General features: G+C 36.4%; 1 protein-coding gene across 2 annotated transcripts; it reads left to right on the top strand.

Annotated features, from left to right (window-relative positions):
* Positions 1-335: 335 nt before the first annotated feature.
* Positions 336-18,462, top strand: LOC124155688. 2 transcript variants are annotated; one of them, XR_006864220.1, is made up of 8 exons: positions 336-787; positions 902-1,000; positions 4,533-4,694; positions 7,445-7,581; positions 9,136-9,274; positions 13,151-13,280; positions 14,167-14,391; positions 14,499-18,462. XR_006864220.1 is itself a non-coding variant. In XM_046529717.1 (7 exons), the coding sequence occupies exons 1-7, from the start codon at positions 485-487 to the stop codon at positions 14,268-14,270; spliced, it is 1,074 nt and encodes a 357-aa protein (XP_046385673.1). In that variant the 5' UTR covers positions 336-484; the 3' UTR covers positions 14,271-18,462. The 2 variants fall into 2 exon arrangements, 1 of the variants encoding a protein (XP_046385673.1); XM_046529717.1 differs by having other exon boundaries at positions 14,167-18,462.
* Positions 18,463-24,530: the final 6,068 nt, after the last annotated feature.

Here is a 24,530-nt window from a genome sequence, read left to right as displayed (position 1 = left end):
AATGTCTTATTTATCATACAAGATGAATAAGACATCCTTATTTAACTATTGGTAGCATCATGGTAGCTGCCGAAGCTAACTTCACCGTATTCACAGTCGCAGTGATTCAGAGTATTTGGTGATTTAGTCACCGGCAGTGATCGGCTACTTCTCTTCAATCACAGGTTGCGATATATCGCATATCACTTGGTAACAGCCAGAGCTATCTTCACCGAATCCAGTGATAGAATCACCGATCACAGTGATTTCGAATATTGAATCACCGACAGTGACTGCTACTTTTCAGTAACGGTGATTCAATCACAGTTAGCGATATATCGCTCATCACTACAGTGGACTGGTGGACCTGCGTGGACCGATTTCCTATCGATCGTTTGGAAGAATTTGGATTCCTTGACAAGCAGTAGGGATTTGTCATCTGCTCTTTCCGTTAGCATTATTGTGAGATCAGTCCGTGAGTGAAGCAGAAATTATTCTACTGAGGATGGGGACTACCAACGCAGCTACCACTAGGAGGCAGAAAGAGATGGAATATCAAGAAAAGCTGAAATTATTAGATCAGGAGTTGATGTCGTTCTACCAATATTGTCAACAAGCTGGGTTCTCCGAGTCAGAAATGGATAAGATTTGTGCTCCTTTAGTGGAAACTATTCGAAAAACTTACCTCAAGAAAGTTTTAAAGGTCACTTGCATCATTTTTATGTTTTTGGCTTCTATTTATGCCGCAACGAAAGTGGGTAGTGTAAACATGCACTTGACAGCGCTGAGCCGCATCATATTGATCAAGGTAAAGTTGCCTTAAATTTACTGCTGAGAGATGTAGGTGTCATCTCATTTGTGCAAATCGATGACAACATAGATGTAGGCATAAGAGTTATGATGCTTTTTTTGTTCTTTTTAGATTCTTCCGTTTTGGGACTGGACTCCAATGTTTTATCGCACATGCTTGGTGTCTAATCCCTTCTATGGTGAATATGCTTTGACGGAGGAAGATTGTGTGGTAAGTTTTGAATATCATTATCGAAATTCTAATCTGTTTAAATATCGATTATGAATCATTTTAAGAAAATGTCCATAAGCGTTTTATTTTAAGGAGGGATTCTCAGTATAGGCTCTTAAATTCGTTGCTGTTCACTCACTCGGTAATTTTGCAACCCCTCAGGTTGGTAAATTTTTTAAAAAGTGAATATCAGGCCTAATTCTTTTTTCGTGTAAAATCTATTACTCGTGAATTATTTTATTTCCGGTTGCTACTTAGAAAGTGACAAATTGATATCGTCACGTGCTCATTATTTAAGCATTCATTTTGAATTTAAGGCTCTGTTGAGCACCCTGCCCAGTCACTTGCCTGTTTGCTGCAGAAGTTCTGTTGGATTGGGCTTCTAGTGTATACGCTCTATAGAAGCCCAATATAGTGTAGTGTTCTAGTGTATACACTGTATATATAGTGTATACACTAGAAGCCCAATCCAACAGAACTATACATTCAAGGCAGACTATAGTAGTATCATAGTATCATATCAGTATAGTAGAGACCAGTATAGTAGAGATCAGTATAGTAGTATCATAGTATCATATCAGTATAGTAGAGACTATAGTCTGCCTTGAATGTGTTTTTAACTTTTACCACGCCTACAATTTCACCTGACTTCAAAAACCCAGATAACATAGTCTCGTGCACAATTTTATGTGGTAATTTTAATGTACTATTAAGTGTAACTCCTTTTCTGGGTGTAACAAATGTAACTTAAATGGTTTATAAAATTTCCACTTAACCAAAATCTATGACAATGAAGCTCATTGAGAAATAGTTAATCAACAGCATGGGATGGATAAAAGAGGTAAATTTCAACATCTCTAGTCAGTCATTACAGCATCTATAATATTCACTGCTGTCATTGTCATTACCTACTCAAAATATAAGCTCAATCTTCGTGGCCAAAATTCTAAAGCAGTTACCGTTTTATGGGACAAATGGGATAAATCAGTCTTTGTGCCATTTTTTGAGCAATTTTTGCACGTACTTATTGTTGTTTTCAGATCAACTTTTTCTATGTTATCTATAAGTAACTGGGGAATATATTTGGAGATCACTTCTATCTCCTGCCTCTTAAATTATGTACAATGACTGAGATTTCTTCCTCAGCTGAATACTATACACTAGGGATGTTCGAGTACTTGAAAATTCAAGTCGAGTTGAGTAGTTGTTACTCGACTTGAGTGTTTCGAGTAGTATTCCGAATGTCGAGTCAAGTAGTTTGGGTTACAGAGCTGTCGAAGCCAGTAAGTTGAAAAATCTAATGGCAAACTAATCTAACGAGGCACCAACATGGAACTCATGTAATAATATCGTTTTTAAAGTCGATAAGTCATTCTAATGCCTTGGCCTGGGAGTTACAGCTTGCTGTATATACTATAGTAGTCGACGTGGGCAGTGATTACCTTTTCGTCAGCCATGGTGGCCAAATGTCTTCCAATCTGGCACCGACTTATTCAGAGAAATAGGAGTGGATCACTGCATGGCTCATATTTTCTAATGCAATAATTTTATACCCTATCTTACTTTCTTTAATCAAACACCGAGAAAATACGTCAAAACTGTTAAGATTTATGAGAAAAGAATGTAACTTGTAGGTTTTAGCGGACAATACCAGTTTTTCCCAGAGTTTGACATCACAACTTCTCAAGTGGTGCCAAATTTTAGCCATTTTGATTACTACCAACGTCCGATGTTATTTTTTGTGTATTCGTTTGTTAAGTTTAGTTTTCTACTTAAAATTACAGATCAAGAGTTACTTAGGCTGATTAAACAAAGCCAGGACTAAAAAAAACTTTTTTGGTCTACGAAGCTAAAGCTAAGTTCTATAATTTGTTCACTTTGTCCTCTTAAATTCCATAAAGGTCAATAAAAATCATTGATATAATATTTAATCAGAATTCCCAAGTTTCCCAAATAGTGCAATTTTGGCAAAAGAGTACTTGACCAGCAACACAATTGTGTAGGGAAACACAATTTTTCTGCAGGATGAATATTATAAGATGGAGACGTCAAAACCTGCTGCCTGAGCATGTAGAACAATTGGTTTTTCTGAATGAGAATTATAATGGTTCAAATATTGCATGATTCATTTTTGTTAATATTATTTATTACAGTCGTGCAAATGTCTTTACTCAGGGCTCTTACTAGCAGTTTGAATACACATATGTACTAGTTAAATTGACGATGTATTACTTTAGGTTAATTCATTTCAATTGTGGCGATGGATCTGTTTAAGACACATTTATTTTCATCCATCGCCTAACTCTGACAAAATTACCATCGAAGTTCCTCATTATATTCTCCTTTTTACATCAAACTAAGCATTCAGAATAAAAAATACACTCTGGGGTTGGAAAAAGAGGATATGTATGAGCATGCATTGTTGTGTTGCCAGGTGCCATACTCGACTCGATACTCGCAAGTAGTTTTCAACTTCACTCGATACTCAACTTGAGATTAAAAAGTACTACTACATCCCTACAATACGTACACACACAGATTTGTGCAGGGAAATATAATGAAGTTCTATTTCTCCCCTTTAGCTTGGAAATGCCCGTAAATAGGTGTAGAGAACTCCATATGAGAATGTGTTGAAGCACCATTGAGGTAGGCCAATGATAGAATTTCAAAGCACCTTTTCAAGGTGCGTGTAAACAAATGTAAATACCCAAAAATGGCATTACAAACTGGGAAGGTTAATCCTTGGTAATTCATGGCAGAGCACCTAGCTCAGGTGATCCAGGTTTAGATCCCAGCCAAGGCAAATGATTTTTTCCTCTCTGGAATTTTTGCACTTTATGTACATGTGTAGGTGACTACCTAAATATAAACCACTGGCTATTCTGCAATTGTGCCTTTAGTAAAACTTTAGAAGGTGTTTGTATTAATATTGACAGCTGACTCGGCTGTCAAATTGTCAGCAATGAGGCAAGTCAAATCCAATTTTAAACCTAAAAGAGTTTTATCCAGGAAATAGAATCCATTCTATTTTGGTTCATGCATTCATTCATACTTTGTTGTGGTCCACCAAAATCATTCAGATGTCAGGTCTTACCCATTCTTAATTTCTTATCTATTAATTTCATATATCATATAACCATGCCTTTTTAATCCAGCCACTTCTAATTCGACCTGTTATCTCATGATATTTTTTGTACTGATTAATGACTACCGTATAAGTTAATTGTTTTTATTACCGTAAACTATTCACTCCAGGTCGTATTAGTATTATTTTTTTTCTGTGCTGGCTTTAGGGTGACCGCTACGGCAGAAATAATTTCTGAAACATCAAAGCATTAATGCAATGGGGTGCAATTTGGGTTGCAGTATCCTCTGACAGTTCCTTTAAAGCATCTGAAATATGAATCTAAGGGCATTACAAATTACTAAATAGGGGGTCATAACACCTGTATGGCCTGAGCTTTGTTAGCTAATGGTGACTTACTCCGCAGTGGATGTTTTAATAAATGTCATTTTCCTGTTTCATTTTTAGTCTTGTGAAACTCTTGAAACTGTTGATCGGCTTGGAGATGTGAACTATGAGCAACTACTTGAAGGTTACTTGCAACGTGATGCCCCACTTATTGTCACGGATGCCATGGATTCTTGGCCAATTATGCATACAAATGACTTCTGGTTTGAAAATATCACTCAAGTAAGTGATCATTTAATTTTTTCTTGTGTCTTTTCATCCTTGATTTTTTTCTTATGGAAAATTGAACCTATATCTTGTGATCAGGTTTATGTAAAATGGCAAATTCTCCTTGACATTTGTATCCTGAGTCTATTGTACTTTTTCATTCGTGAGGCATATCATGTCTCATTAATTTATCACTAATCACTAATATCAACACTAATTAATGGCAAATCATATTTGTTTTCTTGTGGTGGCTTGAGCTCTTTTAAGGGATTTGGTGTAATCATAGGTCACCATGTTTACAGTTTTTATTCCTAACATTCAATTTAATGCCTAAAGAATGTACACTTGTTGAAATTCTGGGAAAATGCTTGGCTTACCACTGACACTGAAGCCAAGTGTTGGGTTTAGAGAAAGACTCTCATGTCATTGACACACATATGGCAGTCAAAGCATCTGCAAGGTATGTGGGAAATGAAAATCTAGTAAAATCCGTTCATAACGTGGCTATAGGGGTCGGAATTTATGTCAGCATTTTTGGCAACCAGTGTTATTACAGGAAACTTCTTAGCAGTGGCATAGCGAGGGAAGAGGTCTGGGGATCAGGATTCCCCCCCCTAAAGTATAAAAAACACAATTTGTTTCCTTCGTAAAGGCCATTTTACACGAAGCACATACTTGCACAATCTCCCATGTGAACGAAGGCGCAGTGAAAGTTGCATCATGTAAAGCGGTGACTTGCTAGAACACATGTGAGAATGTGTGGACGTGAGATGGCAAAGTAGCCCCTGTTCTAGTTTCATTCATGTATTCGCGCAATTCCACGCCATTTTAGAAATTAATGCAGTTCTGCCCCGTGCAAAACTGCCTTAATAGAAAACATAATTATTGAGAAATTATGAATTTACAAAAACATTCTTTGACAAATGAAGTTGTTTTGATTATGAAAAGTGTTGAAATTTGTTAAAAAACCTTCTACTTAGTACCCTGTATTTAAAAATTTTTCCACCCTGGTTTTGGACTCCCCTCAAACGAAATTCCTGACTACCCCACTGCATCTTAGGACACATAAAAAACCTATAAAACTAAGTTTTTCCATAAATGTTTTTGCATATCACAGTGAAGAAAATATTGTTTAATTTATCGTCTATGATCTACTTGACAATTAAAGTTCTGAACTGTGGCTTTGAATTTTGACATTAGTTTCAAAATTCACATTTCAAAATAGCAAGTTGAATTTTCAGGGGCATGATTTCATAAGATTAAGTTGGCCACCTTGTTGATCAGTTGAAGTTGCACTTTTGGCACACATCAGCTGCCAGTCAGGATAAATATTTTCAAAAAGTTCCTCACCAGTAGCATTCAAAATGACAGCGCCATGACTTCGAAGGGCAAGTTGAGATCTGCAGTACATCCAAAACTGTGCTTTCGTGGGGTGTGTTATAAGCAGTTCCTACTGTGCATGATTGGAGGAATTCTATTCACAACTAAAAGATTATTTGGATGTCAATTGATATTCTTTCCTTATTGTCAATGCCCTCAGCTTTGTGTCAGCTTTTTCAAGCGTTTTAATTCCACTGATGCATGAATTACGTGATTCAAATTTCATGTTGTTTTGTACATACTTATTAAGTTGTGGATTGAACTCAGGGAGTGAATTACTCCAGGCTAGCTACTACTCTGGATAATCTTGTTTTTCTGGGGATATCATTGTATCTTTAATGTCGTGGAATGCTGGCTGGAATGGAAAATAAATCTGGAAAAATGTTATTTGTTGTAAGAGTCAGATGTAATATTTCCTCATCCTCCTATGTGTTGCTCTTTCATTATTGGCAATCTTTATTATTTGCTCATTATTCAAGTTGCTGTTCTAGTCATTTTAATACCCCTGACTTGTCACCAAATTATGGAGTTTGCATAGAAATAGTCATTTTTAAAGTCTATTTCAGAATGAAATCAATATTTATTCCTAATTATGTTTTTATAATAATCAATAAATATTTGCCAGCATTTTCTTTCAGTAAGTATATAATTTGCATAATGCTCAGTAAATGTTTAAATTATTTTTATGATTATAAATATTAAGAGTTAATTTTCAACCACAGTAAATTATGTAGCGATCTATTTTATTGGCTGAATAATTTCTTAAAAATACTTACGTATATAATCTTGAAAATCTTGAAACAGAGAAACCTAGAAAAGTGAGTAAATTCCAGCATTGGATTTGAGTGGTCGTGTTGAATTTGGCATAAATTACATGAAATCTAGATCAATGTGCTGGTGTGATTCTACAGATAGACTGACATAGGGAATGATTAACCCTCGTAGTGCTATCCTTCTTCGTGGGGTACTGGCGAGAAGTGCGGAGGGTATTTTTATAAAATGTAGCAACTAGGAAAAAAAAAAACAGTTCAAAGCTATTTTACTGCGTATCGATATGCAGTTTTTTTAATTGATGAGGTCAAACTGGTTAGTATTGACAAAATATTTTTACATTTACTGAAATAAGTTATAGCAAATTAAATAATGGACTACATATGTAAGAGGTGATTGGCCAGCCACACTTTTCGCCTGAGCTGCAAAAGCCGATATTTTGGCCCGTCGCACTAAAGGGGTTACTACTTATTATCTGAGGCATTGTAGGACTAGAAATAATGATGAATTTGGATTAAATGGTTATATTACTGTTTGGGTGATGTATTAAATAAACATAATAGCAGTGACAGATATCCGTAATATTATTGTCTTTGTCTCAAAATTTTCTTTAGCTGTACTTGCAAGATGAAAAATTGAGAGACACTGTCCCATGCATTATGACTACTAACATCAGGACTGGCTCCTCTGATCTCCATGCTTTTCTTAAAAAGATTCACAATCCTAAAGTAGACAGGTGGTTTGTTCATTGGTGAGTGCCGGGCTGTATTTCTTTCACTAATGCCTACAGTTTTGAATATGTGTAACTGCATGATCTGACTTTAGCCAAGGCCATAGTGGGGAGGAGGGAGTTCAACTTCCCCCTCCAAATATTTGGGGGATAGAGTCTTCTTCAAATTCCTAATGCTTATAATTTTTGTCTATGCCCTTGTGGGATGCTACCGAATGAATCCACTTCTGAATGTACCCTTCCTCAAATGAATTCCCCAAAGCATATCCTGACTATGGCCTTAGTTAATACCTTGCGGTACTGCTTTCCTGGCTTGTTTTTGTTCTGCTGTAGATCCCTGCTTTGCCATAGGTTGGACATGTGATACGATATTCAACGTACGATAAGAGTTGGGCTTTTTTAAGTTTCAAATTTCACCTATTTTTTAAATCCGGAAAATAATTTATTAAATACGTAATTCTGCACTTTATTTTTAAAGGAAAATTTTTAACATTGCAACATATATGTACATGTGCTGATTCTCTTTAAACTGATTCATCTGGAAATAGTGCAGATTCAGCATGCTTGTGAATTTGCTTTATGATCAGACTTCTGAAATTGATTAATTGTAAAGTGAAGGTCTACAGTAGTGGCTTTTACCTTATATTATTTAGTCATTGAGCTTGCCTTGTATCTTATGCCATTGCATTAGTTAAAAACTATTTGCAACCCATTACACGTAAGATTGCTGTCTTATCCAATGCTTCGAGCTTTGCTTACAAGATAAGGAAACTGGATCACTTTTTTTAGGGGGAATATTCTTTCCTCCCTAACTCTTCCAAGCACCTCCCTATTTCTCTCTCTTCTCATCTGCATTCACATATTTACCCGGTTTCCTTCTCTCTGGTAGGAGCTGCTTCCCTAGCCATTGGTTTCTGTGTTAACCAAATTTAATTTTTTTCCTATGTTAATGTTACCTGTTCATTGTTTGCACTGGGTAGGCCTCATGTCAAATGCTGCAATGGCTCCCAGCCAGGTTTGAATGTCACTCTGGTTTTGACTTAATTGAAAGATGTATTGAACCAGAGCTTCCCAGTAGCCAGATCGTACTTATGAGTAGTTGGTGTCTGCTGTAGTTTTGAATATTAGTATTCTGCTTATTTAATTGGGTATCATAGTCTGTATTAAGCTGTTAACTTTAATGCATATTTTAGGAGGTAGCTACGTACCTGTATTGCATGTAGGTGAAATAGAGGTGCCTTAAGTGACTGAGTAGTACTGAATCGGTTTTGATATGTTTACTTAAAAATACGGACTTATCATTGTTTTATCACAGTGGTGAATAATAAAAAAAATCCATGTATGAATGCTGATAGTGCATTTAGACACATCTTCAAGATATCTTGAAGTTCTTAAGAGAATATTCAAGAGTTTAAAAAGTACTGCTCTACTGGCCATTTTTTCTACCTTAAGCTTCGGAACAGCCAAATTCCCAGTTCCAGTTCCTACTACTCACCATACCAATGGCTGGTTTGATTGGAGGATGATGAAATCCTCTTCCATGGTCACATAACTTTTTTTTCTTTTTTTCCACAGGCAAAATTGTGACATAAATGCTGTAAAAGCCTTGAGAAAGTTCTACCAAAGACCCTACTTTCTAGCTAGCTCAGTTTCACCAGCCCATTTCAATTGGGTGCTTATGTCTTCAGATTATAACACCAAGAACTACAAGAAGGTAAGTTAATTTTAATTTTATTGCTTAGATTAAAAAAAATTAGTTACTGCATTTTGTAGGAACTTGTCTCTGTACTGTTCTCTCTAGAATATAATCAGTGTGTATAGATGTATCATCCATCACATGCTATCAGAATGTTATATATCCCTAGGAGGCATTCATTGTCATCATATCTTAAGCCTGAATCACACGATCATTTTTCCCTTGGAAGGTAAAGGTAAAGGCAAAGACCCCTATCCCAGCATTGTGATCATAGAAGTACCTTTAGATGGCCCTTCCTGTTGGGTGCCTGAATAGCAGTTTTTTCTGCTCCAACAGTTGTTCTAACCAAAAGTATGAACATCCAAGACATATCAGAGCAATGCAGTGTTTCATTTAGCATATTCTTGGTTTGTTGCTGTTGTGAAGACATTACTGGGGAAGGTGAAGTTTGGAGGGTATTTAACTTTACTGGAAGCTCTATAGGGAAGGCAATCTTGGGCAGGGGAATGAGTGGTACGGCCCCACAGCTCATGGATTAATCTAGGGCTATCCACAGGGAAGTATGCATGAGGGAATTTGCACAATTGGAAAAAATTGGAAAGGAATTAACAAATTTGGAGTGTTGTCACACATTAGAGTATTTGAAAAAATACTGATAAAGAAATATCAGTTATGTAAATCAAAGCATTTTATACCTTTTATAGTAATTTATGTTTATTAATAAAGGTAATAATAATAGATGGAAGGGAAAGTTTATTGTATGTGCATATTTCCCTCTGTATTTTTCTCTCTTGATGATGCATTAGTAAAGGCCCTGAAATATTATGAACAGAGGTAATTTTCATCCATTACACCAAGAAATACCCAATGGTACCATCAATGGTTTGAGGCATCATTTGGTGAAATTGATTCATTGTGAATGAAAAACTTTGTAAATTTCTCATGTATATAATTTTAGATGACCAATTTTGTTATTGTGCGACATTATCTGGTGATGTAGCACTGTGAATGAAACTGCTCTGAAATGAAACAGGTCTTCAAAAATTACATATATGAGAAATAGGGTGGTTTCCTTTTATATTTTTATTGCTTAAAGGGAAAAATTATTACTCCTGAAGTACGCATTTCACACTTTTAGATTTTTCAATGACGATATCTATTTTTTGCGATTAAATGAAAAGTGAAAATTTTCAAGCACGCGAAAACGGCTAAGTATGAATGATGGGCCCACGTGACGTCATTCTGGTTCCCGCTGCCGCCGAGTGAGGTGACCTTGGGGCGAGAATATGAGAGTCACTGCGATACAGGCTGCTGGCAGGTAGCAGAGTACCTTGCTAACAGGTAGCGCTTGGCTTAACTAAGGATTATTAAGAGATGTTTCCCTAAGCTCTGTTCCTCATGCATGCATTGGTAATCTCAGATGATGTAAAACTCCTATCTACTCAGATAGAAACTATTTAGGTCCCTGTGATGACACATGGAGTGGCATCGCATGGGCGCCAATGGCCTTTTTCAAATGCGGTTAAAAGTGACCATTGCCATTCGTCTAAACTGGGATTTCTAAAACCAAGTAATTTGTATATTATGAATACACTAATGGTGGGTCACGAATCGCAATCAATGCCTTTCGTTTTCTTTGGTGAAGGAAACTACCCTTGCTTTATCTTGCTCTTGCTTTATCTTTCCATCTGCTGCATGAGGGACAAGGAACACAAGCCTTGTCAAAACCTTGTCAAGCCTTGCCCCGCGTTGGCCCTCCCTTCATTCCAAGGACCAGCTCGGGTGGGTCATTAGGGTGGAGAGAAGTGCAATCACGTTTTGTGGGAGGGGGGATAAAGGTGGTGAATGACGAATGAGGAAGCTTAGTGGGAAGGTATGGATAGTCTCAATGTTTGGGTGAGTGAAACGCTACGGACAGAAAAGGTGAGGGAAGTCCACCCAGTGTGAGGGTATTTTTGTCACCCCAGAACATTCTTCCATCAGTACCTCACGCAGAGCTGGATGAAAGAAAATAGGCACCTGTTCCTTCACCCCTCCCACCTATAACCCATACTTCTAAGAAGTTATTTTTTTGGATTTCCCACCAATCCAGGAGTAAAACCTCATGTGGTGCACTCCCACGCATCACATTTATCCGTCCATCTCTAAGGAAACATCAAACATCCTCAGTGAGGGAAAAAATACTGGCTGTTCTAGCTCCACCTCCAAATTGGCATTGGGTTCTTTGACACGTAGCTTATTATCCCATATTCTTTATATTTCAAATCCCAGACGACTTTATATTTTTTAATTGCAGGATATAAGCTCCCAGAATATTCGTAAGATTTGTCTTGATCGCCAGAATCCTGTAAAAATCACGAAAGTAACACTCGTCTCTTCTCACTTCACCTAGACCTGTTCGATTATTAACGTTTAATAAATTAGCCTTCTAAATACACTGCAACGATATAACATATGGGTGGACGCAGTGAAGCAAAATGATATCACATGGGCATAAGCGAATTTTGTTCAGTCCTCATTTTTAGTATTTAGATACATAAAAATATAGACAATATAATCATTAAAAAGCAGAGTTTGTCCATCCCTGCATATCAGAAAAAATATTTGAAACAACCACAACACAAAATTAAAACTTTCATTTGAAAATAACAGACGACAGGAACAGGAATCGAGAGCATTACGGCAACAAATGGAAAAGAATGCAGCATTCTAGATTTTTCGTTATAACTTCCACAATTATGGGTTAAATCTAGTAAAACATGCTGAGAAATAAAGATAATAGATGTATTTACCATAAGCAATCAGAAAACTTGTAAATAAAGGCTATCTTTGAAATATAATAACAAAAATTGATGCTGCGGCGCTATAAATCCAACGACGTAACTAAATTAGTAAATCCATATGAGGGCTAATGGTGCAGGTGGAAGACATTTGATATCTATCATAAGGTAATTTGTTATATATTTTTGATAGGGAAAATAAGGGTCCTTTCTTGGCAGAAAGTGCTATGGTAGTCTTTGAGTTTATGAAATTGACCTCCATTTAAAAGAGACTTCAGAAATTACAGGGCATTACTCATGTTCATTAAGTACCCTTTTTGACCAAAGTATTGTAGGAAAAGCCCTTGATTAATACTGATGGGAAGTCCTAATCAGATATAATTGTGTAATACCAATTGGTATGGTATCCAATGCTGTTAATTAAGCTAAATCCCTATGACATTGTGGTAGTTAACCTAGTGCTTAGTGTTAGATACCTGAAGAAGTATTTAATCCCTTGAAAGGAAAGCATTACCATTAAGTCTGCAGAATGAAATGTTGATGATATATATTCATATCTCATTGGCTGCTATGCTTTTGATAGGTATAGTGTAATATGAATTCAACTTGGATGTCCACCTGGGGGACAAAAGAACCTCTAATAACACTGGGTCTAGGCGTTGGTGATATTGGAAGTTGAAATTTGCAGTGTGGTAATTTTTTAATTTTTATAAACACTCAGTGATAGATTGTGGGTATGAGCCTTCATCATTGTGGTGATGGCATCTTTGAAAGTGATAAAAGGCATCCAGTTGAACCTTCTTTCAAATTTTAGCCCTAAGGGATGTATGGGAGTGAGTGGAGGTAAGGATTGTCGCTTTTGGGGGTAATGTGTATGCATCATTGAGGAATGTCTAGATCAATCCCTGCTCAAATGAAACCCGTTTATTGATACAATGTATTGAAATTATGATCAACGTAGTGTGTAAAGGTTTCTTTTGATCTCTTATGATTTTGGTGATTGAGCGTCCTGTTTATGCTAGTAGTGTACTATGTGATACGAGGTAATAGATAAGAGTGAGGTCAGTTAAAATTTATTCCAATTTTCTAAACATTAATTTTACTCTTATTCCAGATTGAATTGGATTCTGGCTTGATAATGCTTGCTCAGCTTCGAGGCTCCACTTCATTCAGGCTGACGCCACACAGCCCATGCAATTCAACTTGCTCAGAATTAGTTGGAGATTTGATGGAAGGAGAAATGCGTGAGTATGACATGCACCCTAATGATTAAATTTTACTGGCTCAAATTTGTGGATTATTGATATTAAATGCTGATATTATTAAAATGCAATCAATTAGGATGCGGAATGGCTTCATTCTACTGTATTTTTGGTTCTGGCTGCATAGATCTTAGCTTCAATTCTCGGTTCTGGTTCATAATTGATCGCCTATCATTCTTAATTTTGAAGGAAAAAAGCATCAGCTTTCACTATGCGAAGAAAGGACCAGTTTTTAAAAAATTTTTTGTGAAGTAAGGATTATATGTATCTCAATGCATAGGTGGATTTAGGGAGGGGGGGGGGGGGGCATCTGCCTCCCCAATACGCTTAAAAAATAGACAAGATTTTTAATATGGTTATCATAACGTTCGATTTGTTCAGCTAGAACGGAGCCTCAATCAATTAGTTTCATATTGATTACTTTCATGTCAAAATAAAGACAATGCATTGTAATTGTTGTATGTTGTTTTTTAACTTCAAATGTGTGAAGACCGTTTGTCTGTCAGACCCCTCTCCCCCCAGAAAAAAATCCTGGATCCACCCTTGTCTCAGTACGGTTTCCTTAATTACTTGGTGTTCCATGTGAGAAATCTCCCTTCATGCGCTGTAGTGAACAAATTTTACACACCATCTTAATTGCCGGATGCAACAGAGTCAAATTTGTTAAGAAAAATGAACCAGTTAGTTCACCTCTGTAAGTGAAGAGCAGATATCAACCTCCTCACTCAAACATGAATTCTCTGAAATTTGGGTTTTTGGTAATGGGCTGCAAACTGTATTAGCAAGTACGGGGAGCTAAACGTTTGTTGGGGTTATTTTGTACCAAGAATGACATCTTGAGTTTATAGCATTGATTTTTCTTTTTCAGTGGTGTTCACCAATTTCATGTGGTCATTTGAGTATTATCCTGGAAGAAATATGGATAACGTTGCAATCCTCACAGAAACAGTGTGGGAAGACACTGCACCTTGAAGGAATATATTCATAAATCTGGATGTGTTTTAATGTTGTGCCATAATGTTCATTCATCCAATGGTGTATTTAAGTTTTGGCTTGTTTTGAAAGGATGCATTTTTGCTCATTTTGTGCCAATGTAAGTCGTTCTAGTGTGCGTTTCATTTTCTGGAACCAATCTAATTTTTATTTATTGTAGATCAGAATTCCTTTGTACCCTGTGTGATCTCATCTAGTCCATTTCAGGAAAGAGATGTCTGCTTGAATGACTTCATTTGCCTTTTAAAATGATGAAGTGATCTCTTTGGTAGAAATAGTAATACTGAGATTGTGGATATATATAGGTGTAATGCATGACTTGGTTGGTTGGAGAGAGTGCAGCTACAAGTTGAGTGAAGGGAAGAATGATTTTGGCTTTGTTGTTTAGACTTCTATGTGAAGATAAGCTTTCTTGCCATTGCATGATATCTGTGGAATTTGGCTGTTGAACTCTCCACAACAGGTTTGTTGAATAACTTGTTAATTACTATTTATTTTATAAAAAGTATTTGTTCATAGATTCCAATTCCATGCTCTTGAGTGCATTTTTTAAGGTTGGACTATGATAAGTGGTGTTTTTACATATTTTAGAATTCCTGGAAACTTCTGGCACTCCTCTCTCCTAACTAAGCAGTGGCCTTTTTGTTTATCATTTTCATTCGCAAGATATGAATATTTACTATTATCTCTGCCTCCATCAGTTATGCTCTATGTAATCAATAGCTGGCTGATGATGCAACATTGAAATGCATTTATCTTGTTATAAAAATCTCCAAATTCAGTGCACATTAGTGCTGTGAAGGAGAAATATGTTAGTATTAGGCTCATGAAGCATGCATAAGCATATTGGAGAAGAGAAGTGAAGAGAGAATGATATGAGTAGCTGCTATTTTGTGCTCTAATCATTTCACTCACTATGTTTCTATCTTTTTACAAGTCAGTCAGTTAATTTCCTATCTCATTCTGGAATTTAATGAGTCAGAATCAACATTCCAGCTGTCTTTACGCCTCCCAATAGTCAGAGGTAGACTTGAACTTCAAGATGAACATATCTCATTGATTTATTTATCATTAATCATAGCAACTTTATGAGGACCTAATAAATCTTATATCTTTTGATTCTTTATTTTGATAAAATACTATATTTTATAAATCCCAGATTTGGCATTTATTGGATCAATCAAGGAAATCAGCTTCTGCCATACTTCAACAGCTTAATTGAAAAGGAGCCCTTTAGAGCAAACATTAAAAGTTGTTTTACAGGCTACTATGAATGCATATTACAAATAGGTCAGCCCATAAAATTATGTCATAATTTTTAGACAATTTTTTGCTGTGGTTTTGATGATTATGCACTGTTGAAAATGTTCCATTTCATAATTTTCAGTCATTTAAGCTCATTTTTTTTTAGTAGTGGAAATGACAGAGTATAATTATAAGTGTCATGAGGTTTTCTTGCTGAGGTGTGAGTTCTTCACAAGTTGTGGCTTCAAAATTTGTATTATCTGCCCATTTTGTATGTAAAGGCAGCTGATGAAATGGATGTGAAAAATATCAGTATTCAAAAATACATACATATATACTGCCAGTAAGTATTAAGCTCTGCATTTTTTGTCTCCAAACAGAGTCTATTTTCAGCGTACTTTGGGCTGTCAATGTCTTTTAAATGAAATGATGGATTTGAGGGCACAGATCATTTCTGAGTGTGTTTGTTCAAGTGTTACGAGGTCTTCATGCCGGTCTCTGTTTTAACTTTTTTGCTATCACATACTTGATGTGAAATATCAGATTTAAGGTATCATAATTTTTGCAGTATCCTGCTTTTATCTGCCGCCTGATCCTTATTAAGAAAGAAACATGGCTATAGACACGCCATGACCTGGTTTATTTTGGTCTTCTAGGAGAGATTTTTATCATTCTGGCTCTGGTGACTTGTCAGCAGCTGCCAATTATTGTAAAAATGTACGTGAAATGTGCAAATTTGATGGACCAAGATTCTGGAAATTTTGTGAATACGACTTTTGTATGATGCATATAAATGGAGGGCTCATTTCTAGTGCATAGGATCTTGTTGGCAGCCTTATGACTACACTATGACAAAGACCTTGTTCAGCAGTCTGGGGCTAAATCAAGGGGCTTGTGTGCTTACTTAAACTTCTACCCTGTATTTATTCTAGTCATTGGAGCGGAATATTCTTTTTTGTTGGAATGAAATAGCTGTAATATTGCTGATATGATCAAGTAGTTCCGAAAAATGGCTCAATGCCAAGTGAATTATGTATTAATAATAACATGATCTGATCATTCTGTTATTTTTTTGCAATGCAATATCCATGAAAGGGAGGTGGAAATCTAATTATTTTGTACAAGTTTTTATGTTAGGAGACTATTTTTTAAGCAACTCCTATCCAATCTTGAAACTTTTATGCAGAACCTAACATTGTGCATTACATAAAGTGTAGGCCAGCTCTTGAAATATTACTTTTTAGGAAGTTATATTCTTCTTACCTTTAATTTCTCTGAGAGGAGTCATAGATTTAATCACTATTAAGTATTAGACTGTACAAGTAAAGGGAACAAATAGATTTTTGAATTAAATAACTGAAAAGTATAGTGTCAAAAATTCTGATGTGTATTGAGAAGGAAAGGTATAAAATGTGATTGGTTTAGTACTTTGAACTCATTACCAAATCACAGGCAAAGTTTAGTGGCCATTGTGATCGTGGTTGGCTTCAGGTGTATTGCATGATAAATGTAAGTCAGTCTGATGGTGTTCATGTTCTCGCTTTATTACTTTTTTTTGGAAGTGAGTCATTATTTAATACATCCTATTCAGGGTATGTTGGCCACTGATATTTGCAAATGGTTAAAAATAACACGGCAGCATTGGTAGTATTTTCTCTATAATATACTTATTTTGAAAGGAACTATGCTGATATACTCTAAAATGATGTAAATATTATAGAGAAAATGTCAATCCTTTTTTTCTAAGATTTCAGGTGAATGAAAGTTCAAATTAATTCCAATACCTTTGGAATTTTACTTTTTTCCCCTTTATTTTACTTTTGTGTAACTTCTTTACATTCTGCTGTGAGTTCAAGATGGGATGTCAGGCCATTCATCATAACTGAGGCTGGCAGCATAAAATGTTACTTATCCAGGATATTGTCACTCGTAGTTTGAGAAGGTTATTGAATCACTTTTTTCTCTAAGTTTTTTTATCCTGCAATCTATCTTGATTGACATTTGATTGCATTTTTTTCATTAATTACGTAATCTTGCATTTTGGTTGATCAACCTTGCACAACATTTTTGATTTTTATTGGCTTGATTTTACTTAGTAAAATTGGAGAGAAATGCTGAGAACCTTAGATGAGAACCAATAGTAAGTGTTTTTTTAATGAAATTTCGAATAAAAAGTGATCTTTTTAATTATTTTAAATTAAAAAAGCAGTATGTCATTCCTAAATTTTATCCAATGGTTTCATTTTCTAATAGGAGAGTCATGTTTTCACCAGAGTTAGGTATTGTAGCAATGGCATTGGGACCACTGTCTAAGCGTACAGTGCTGAATCTTTTTCATTAGTGATCTTTGATGACTAAGTGGGTAGATAAACAGTCTGAGTAAATAGATTGTCTTGAAAGCTGGGTAGACTCTGAAAGAAGGGACAATACCATTTGTTGTTTTTCAGTGGGTATGATGGCTGAAAATTCACAAGTTGGTCTTTGTGAATGTACCATGCATGATGTACCAGTGTTTTATGCATTTATGATGTATTGATTATGCCAAGGTTTAGCACAAATTGAAAGCTACGATTAAAGTGAGGTGTTGATTCTATTTTTTTGTTGACAGAGTGAGTTAGTTTTATGGAGGAGATCTAAACTAAGATTTCTACCAATTCTTGTGGTCACATTTCATGAGAAATCTTGGTTGGAATCATTTTTTTACCCTTAGAATGGGTAAAAAACTAAGGAGTGGATTTGTTTGAATGAATTTTAGATTGTTGTTTTCTTCAAGTTTTGTTCTGATTAAGCTTTGGCCAAAATTATTCACCTATATTCTATTTTCCTGAAAATAGTGAGATGTGGAGGTTTTATGTCTATGATATTTAAAGCTCTTTGAATGTAAAATGTATGTATTTCATTCAATAAATCTTTGTTCCAAGCGTGAGAACATGGGAATTATTTTGTAGAACTTCTTGCTTGCGTAAATTTCTGTTCGACTTTTAGTCTGCTGTCCCCTGAACTCTTCCAGGTGTATCTATAATGATATCTATACCAATTGTTGGTGATAAATAGTTTTTCTTCTGCAAAGCTCTCCTGATTTATTCTCCCGGTCATTTCCCAATGCCAATTCATATTCCCGCTTTGCATTTCCATCTCCCTCTGCTGTAACATTGCCATCATCCATCACCACCTTTGGATTTTCATCATTTGTTTCCTTAATTTTTTTCCTCTGGTTGCTAATACACCCTATGTATCTCATCTCATCGTAATATGCATTATAAAGTTGGCAGAACTCTTGGATCACCACAAATTTGTGGGATGAGCCTCTATGTCTACCAACGGAACTCTTTAAGTTATTAATTAATTAAGCTGAGGTAATTACAACTATTTGACCTATGCCTAGTATCATTGATAATCTAATGGCTCCTATTAAAAACTAAAAGTGTCTCTCATCAATTTGATTGCAGCCTCTAAATATATTCCTGTGTCCATCATTGCAGTAGCCCTGATTTTTTATTCAACCTCACATAATCACAGCATGAGTAGTCTCCCTTCCTCCTGTTTCTGATATGTTTTAGCTTAGCCACTATCATCATTGTTAAGCACTACATCGTCCTGAATTCATTCCCGTTTTCTTCTCCATTTTGGTCGTCCCATTTTTCTGCTGGATGCTTATTAGTCTGGAAGGTTTTTATGTTATGTAGAGTGACTTTAAAAGCCTTACCTCTATTACTACCAAACACACACGATCAATGATTGGGTCCAATTTAGGCTGAGTGTAAGAGGTTTTGAAATATTTATTGTTCCATGTTTTCATGGAAGAGATAGAAGGGTTTTCCGCTTCTATCCGAATAGTGTTCTTTCTTTATATGACTCCGTCACATGGACTACCTTTTACCTGCCTACTACCCTTTGATCTGTTTGTCATAGTTGGCCCTTATAAACTAGGACCTTTGGAAGTCTCATTATGATATCAATCTTTGATTATATGAAATATTAATACGAATTGCTTATGAAATAGTATGTATATTCGTTTAGAAAGTTGTAGAACCTAGCAACCTCTAAGCAAAAGACTTGAGTTTTTGAGAATGTTTTTGAACGTGAAAAGTATGTACATGATAAGTTTCTGTTATAATAAGTTACTGTCAGTTGTACTATGATCTCTTTCAAATAATATCCATTGGAGCACAGCGTGAATTTGAGGTTTAAATTTTAGTTGGAATTTTTCATTGTTTTATTTCTTTGTGAACATTCATTATTTCTTTTATATTATTTACACTAATTTTGGAAATTTCTAATTTGTTGGTGTACCCGGCTAAATTTAAGGGAAGCTGAAATATTTTGGAGAAGTGGCTTAGAGCGAAAGTATGACTGATAAAGAAATTTAAAGCCAAGTGTTCTGGAAGAGTTCATAATCCTTGGAGAACGGGTTTTAATGAAGCATGGAATCATCTTGCAAGTATATTTTTCTTTAAAAATTTCTCTAATTCTCAATATGTAATAATGTTTTTGTGTGGCATTAGCTACAGGTAAATGGCAGGGATATTTTAATTTTAATGTAGAAATTTGCAAAACTGAGGGTTAAGTATCGTAATCAGGATAAGCAGTACCTAAATTTGAAGTTTTTAACTTAATAAATCCCTTCAATCCGCCTTGATCTCCCTAATGTGCAGTGTAGATTATTGTTGATTCATTGCTACTCATGTATATGTCAGCCGCAGTGGCAGCAAATTAGTCCTCACTTGTCAAACTGAAGGTCTTGGTTTCGAGTCCAGCCTGGTTAAGTAAACCCTATCCTTGATGTATGTGTCAGTGTTCTGTTGTTGTTAATTTTTGAATACCCCCATTGTAAAAGGCCACATGCATACTGTTTTTTTTGGGGAAATGGATATGAATAAATAATTAATATACTTACGCTGGACATTTTGAGGGGATATTTTGTAGAAGAATGATGAAATTTTGAAATTAAAGCCCTAGTAAATATTGATATTTTTACTCAGTGCTAAACATAGCAGACTGGATTTGATTGTCTGTCGTGTCATCATCACTGGACAACAGGTCCTGAATTTTATAGGGCTGTTTCACGTTAGAGGATTTCACATTAGGCTAGATGTTGCAGAACAGTGACAGTGGTGAATACATAAGCTGGTGCCAAATCCTTCAGGGGTACGCTTTTGAGAACAGTCATCAAGGGATAGGTGTTGAGGTACATGCCAAGGTTGCAGTTTGTTGGCGGTCATTTTTAACTTGCCTGAGAGTGATACAGTGCTGTCTCACTTCTGCTCTCGTACTGTGGTGTAGCTCCAGCATTGACAGTACTGCCGGGAGACCTTAAATCCTGTGCTTTCCCTGAACGTTACAGGTAATCACCAAATGTTTTTCCTACACTAGCCATTGGTTCTAATCGAGAATTTTATAGTGGAACTTAGGTAGCCCAACTTTATTGTCATCCAATCATGTTTTGGTGACAGTGATCATTGTATCATTTAGGGTTACTTTCTGGAAGTTAGTAGTGGAAGGTGGTATTTTCAGGGAGGAGTTCAAGGAAGGTGGAGTTCTGGGGAGTGAGGCTATTTGCATAGTGAGGGTGCTAGATTCTTTGATTTCAAATGATTTACAGAATATACTTGAGGTGTGCTATATATTTTGTGCTAGGGTGTCCTGTAGGCTAGTCTATGGATCAATTGGGATGGGGAATGGGAGAGATAGGCAACATTTACATTCAGGAGGTTTGCATGCGAAGAATTCTGAGGTAAAGGAACTGTAGGAATAACTGGTGGATTATTTAATATCTTACAAATTTGCACAATGCTTGAAAAAAATGACTGCAGGGAATGACTGTTATAGGGGTGAATAAGAGTATTTTTTCTTTAAATGGTTGTAGATATCGTTAACAGTTCTGAGCAAGTTTTCTGTGTTTTTGATAAGTTCAGCAAATTTTATATAAACATTTTGGCAGACATCTTCAACAGTCTTAATAATTAAATTGACATGTTATAAAGCTGCTTCCAAATCGCATAAGGGAGATTGAAGTATTTTGCATTGTGACAGTGTGTATGGGAACAACATTCCTAAGCAACATAGTTTACAAAAAAAATCACTTGAAATGACTGATCTTCGAAAAGAATTAGCCTCTAAAGATGTCTTAAAATCCATGTCAGTGCTCAAGCCGTTTAGTGTATCAACAATTGCTTTATATATTTATTAAAATCGGAAAATCTTATCATGATTGTCAACCCAACGGGTCTCGCTCATTTCTGTAAGGTTTTCCCTATGCGTTTCGGGGAAGTTTTTTTTATATTCTCTTTGAGGCACTTAGTTCGTTTTTCCGAGGACTTGATAAAATTTACAATTGATTTTATGATCCCAATAGCGTTTTGAATAGGCTGAACCGTGCAGAGTGACCCAGAGCTAAATTCCGTGAATGTGAGCTGCAATTAATGTTTAAGGCTTCTGGATGTGAGTCACGTATGTACACCTTTTAAACTTCCATTCATCGTAGAAGATCCATAATATCCTTGCCCGATCAATTACTTGCAATGTACTCCTAAAGATTTTAATTCAGATAATATTGCATTAGCTAAATATTTTCCTGTTGTATTCTCAACTGTGACTAAAGTTAAAAAATTTTCACGAAGGATGAATCCATCATCTTTCGGCTTGGCATATCTCACTCAAATTGGCATCCGTTCTTTTCGTGAAATATCTGATGTTTCATCAATCAGGACCGAAAAAAATTTGCAGAACTTGCTCAATTTTTATCTGTACTGTTTCACCACAAATGGCTATGAGTTAATTTTGTATGGTCGCGGGTGTAGGTTGGTAGTGTTTAACGTCATATTTTCCATGTGCTTTATCAAATTTGAGTCTCCACATCTGCTCCTCATCCGTTAGATAGCCCAAGTTTCCAACATTGAAAAGAAAAGATTGTAACTATGCCTTAATGAACAAAATTTATAACTTTTTATACTAATAATGTTTCGATAACTGACCTTGTGATTAGCCGCTTGGACGCAATAACTTTTGCTAAAGCTGAAATAATTTCGGTGAACGCTTAAGCGTCAATAGTACCCTCTGGCTTGCAAAGGTCTCTAGCGTTGCCGACCCCTGCTGTGAATCGTTCTGATCCCGCGCTAATCCTTATCCAGCGATTATTTGTCGTCGCTTTTTCTCTTTTCTATTGATACCTTATGAACCAGCCCCCTAAAACACCCTTGGGCCTCATCCTCTCGCTCGGTTCTTTTGGCTCGGCACGAACGGAGACAGCAACGAATGCTCGCGATACAAGGGGGCGTATGAATGTTGGGCGCTGCTGGAGACTTGAACAGGCGAGTGGGCGAAAACGAACGCGATATTCGGCTTTAGTTCGCCTCGGGGATGTTGTCGGTCGGGAACGGCAGGGTGTTGAGAATGGTGGGTCCTTTTTCGGGAGAGGGGAGAAGTTGATTGATAGGCCGGGCGTGTGATGGAGGGGAAGGGTGGGTGAGTGGGAGGGTGGTACTGGCGAGGAGGGGGCAGCCATCCGGCCGAAAGATGAGCGGTTGAAGAATTAGGATGACTGATTGCATTCCTCCCGGGGGGACGTTGCCATGTGGGGAGCGTGCTGAATAATATTTGCATCTCAAGTGAAATCGTTGGAGTAATGCGCGTCGGAGTGTTGAGTCTTCATGTTTTTACCCTCTCAGAAATTCTTTACTCTCACGACGTGGATTGATAGATGCGTACTTAACGTGCGGGTGAGTGAGCATGTGCTTCGCACAAATATTACGATGCTCCCTCTGCTGATACATAGTTGATATACTTTCCCTCGTTACAAAACTTGGCTTTGTGGGCTGCGGATTATGCGTAATATGTTCTCAACCTCTTTATGTATCTGACGTCGACCACCTAGAAAATTTTTACTATTGCTGGTTTTCATGAGCGTTCTTGCATAATTTGTCGGAAACGTTCGTCATCGTAATCTTCATTACAGTCATTTTCTAGTTTTACCTGAGATTATCGCATCCATAAACTATGCTATATCGCTACATCGGGTACCATTGGGGACAGAGCGCTAGTCAATGTGGGCTCGGCCCAGTTTTTGCGGACTAATGTACTAAAATAGCTGAAGTAGGAATAAATAAAATATAATGCTCTATTTTGAGAGAGGGGTTCAGATTAACTGCTCTTTTTCTCTATTTTACTTTTCCTCAAAAAGTTTGTGTCAAATTATTTCACTCTCGTTTAAATATCATTCATTCTAAGCGTGAACTTTCATGGCCGAAGATTTAAATGAGACAAGGCAGGGCTGAATAAGTAATATTTTTTATCAGAAGCAATGATAGGTATTAGTTGACACCCTTAACCATAACCTCTAGTAATATGAAGTGGACGGAGAATTTTGATCGCTAAATTGTTGTTAAACATGTTTGAGTCGATATCAAGTGTTGCATATTTATGTATATGTTTAGAAATGAAATGGGGAAGAAGAATCTATAATTTTCAGTTAAATGAGTAGATATGTTTGCTTTCTTAATTGTGGACTGCATGGTCACGAAGGAGCTGAGCGACTAATCGGAGAGTTGATTTTTAGATGATTTGACCTTCGCTATCCTCTTGTTTGTGCCATATTCAATAAAACGTTACCCTAGCCTATGGCATTCCCTATTGGACAAGATTATCATAACAGATTCGTTCGGGTATCGGAAATGGGAACGCTCTATGATTGATGACCGTGAAATAGATGGAAGAATAAGAACCAATAACGGTAAAAAAAATTCTTCCTCCTTCGATCGTGGGTGGGGGCCAAACTTGCAGAAATTCCCTTTCGAATATTTTCGTGGGGATTGAGACGTAGAGTGAAATATAGCTCGGCGTAATACCCGAAATAGCATCATCATATCAACGGGAGCCGTGATACAAAATCCGCCTCGATTTAAAAAAAAGTATAAAGCCATTTTCTAGCACTTGCAATTTATCTGAAGAGACAGGAAGGGGAGAATGAGACCGCTGAGGGCTTGTGGAAAAATGCGG

The sequence above is a fragment of the Ischnura elegans genome, chromosome 3, assembly GCF_921293095.1.
Source record: "Ischnura elegans chromosome 3, ioIscEleg1.1, whole genome shotgun sequence".
NCBI lineage: Eukaryota > Metazoa > Arthropoda > Insecta > Odonata > Coenagrionidae > Ischnura > Ischnura elegans.
Note: the sequence above shows the minus strand (reverse complement) of the source record. Positions and strands in the feature narration are given on the sequence as shown.

Excerpts from the sequence above, each read along its gene's own strand:
- LOC124155688 (XM_046529717.1), top strand. The coding sequence starts at position 485 with ATGGGGACTACCAACGCAGCTACCACTAGGAGGCAGAAAGAGATGGAA. Across the intron at positions 788-901 it reads GCCGCATCATATTGATCAAG|ATTCTTCCGTTTTGGGACTG; the intron begins GTAAAGTTGCCT and ends TGTTCTTTTTAG. Across the intron at positions 9,275-13,150 it reads ACACCAAGAACTACAAGAAG|ATTGAATTGGATTCTGGCTT; the intron begins GTAAGTTAATTT and ends CTCTTATTCCAG.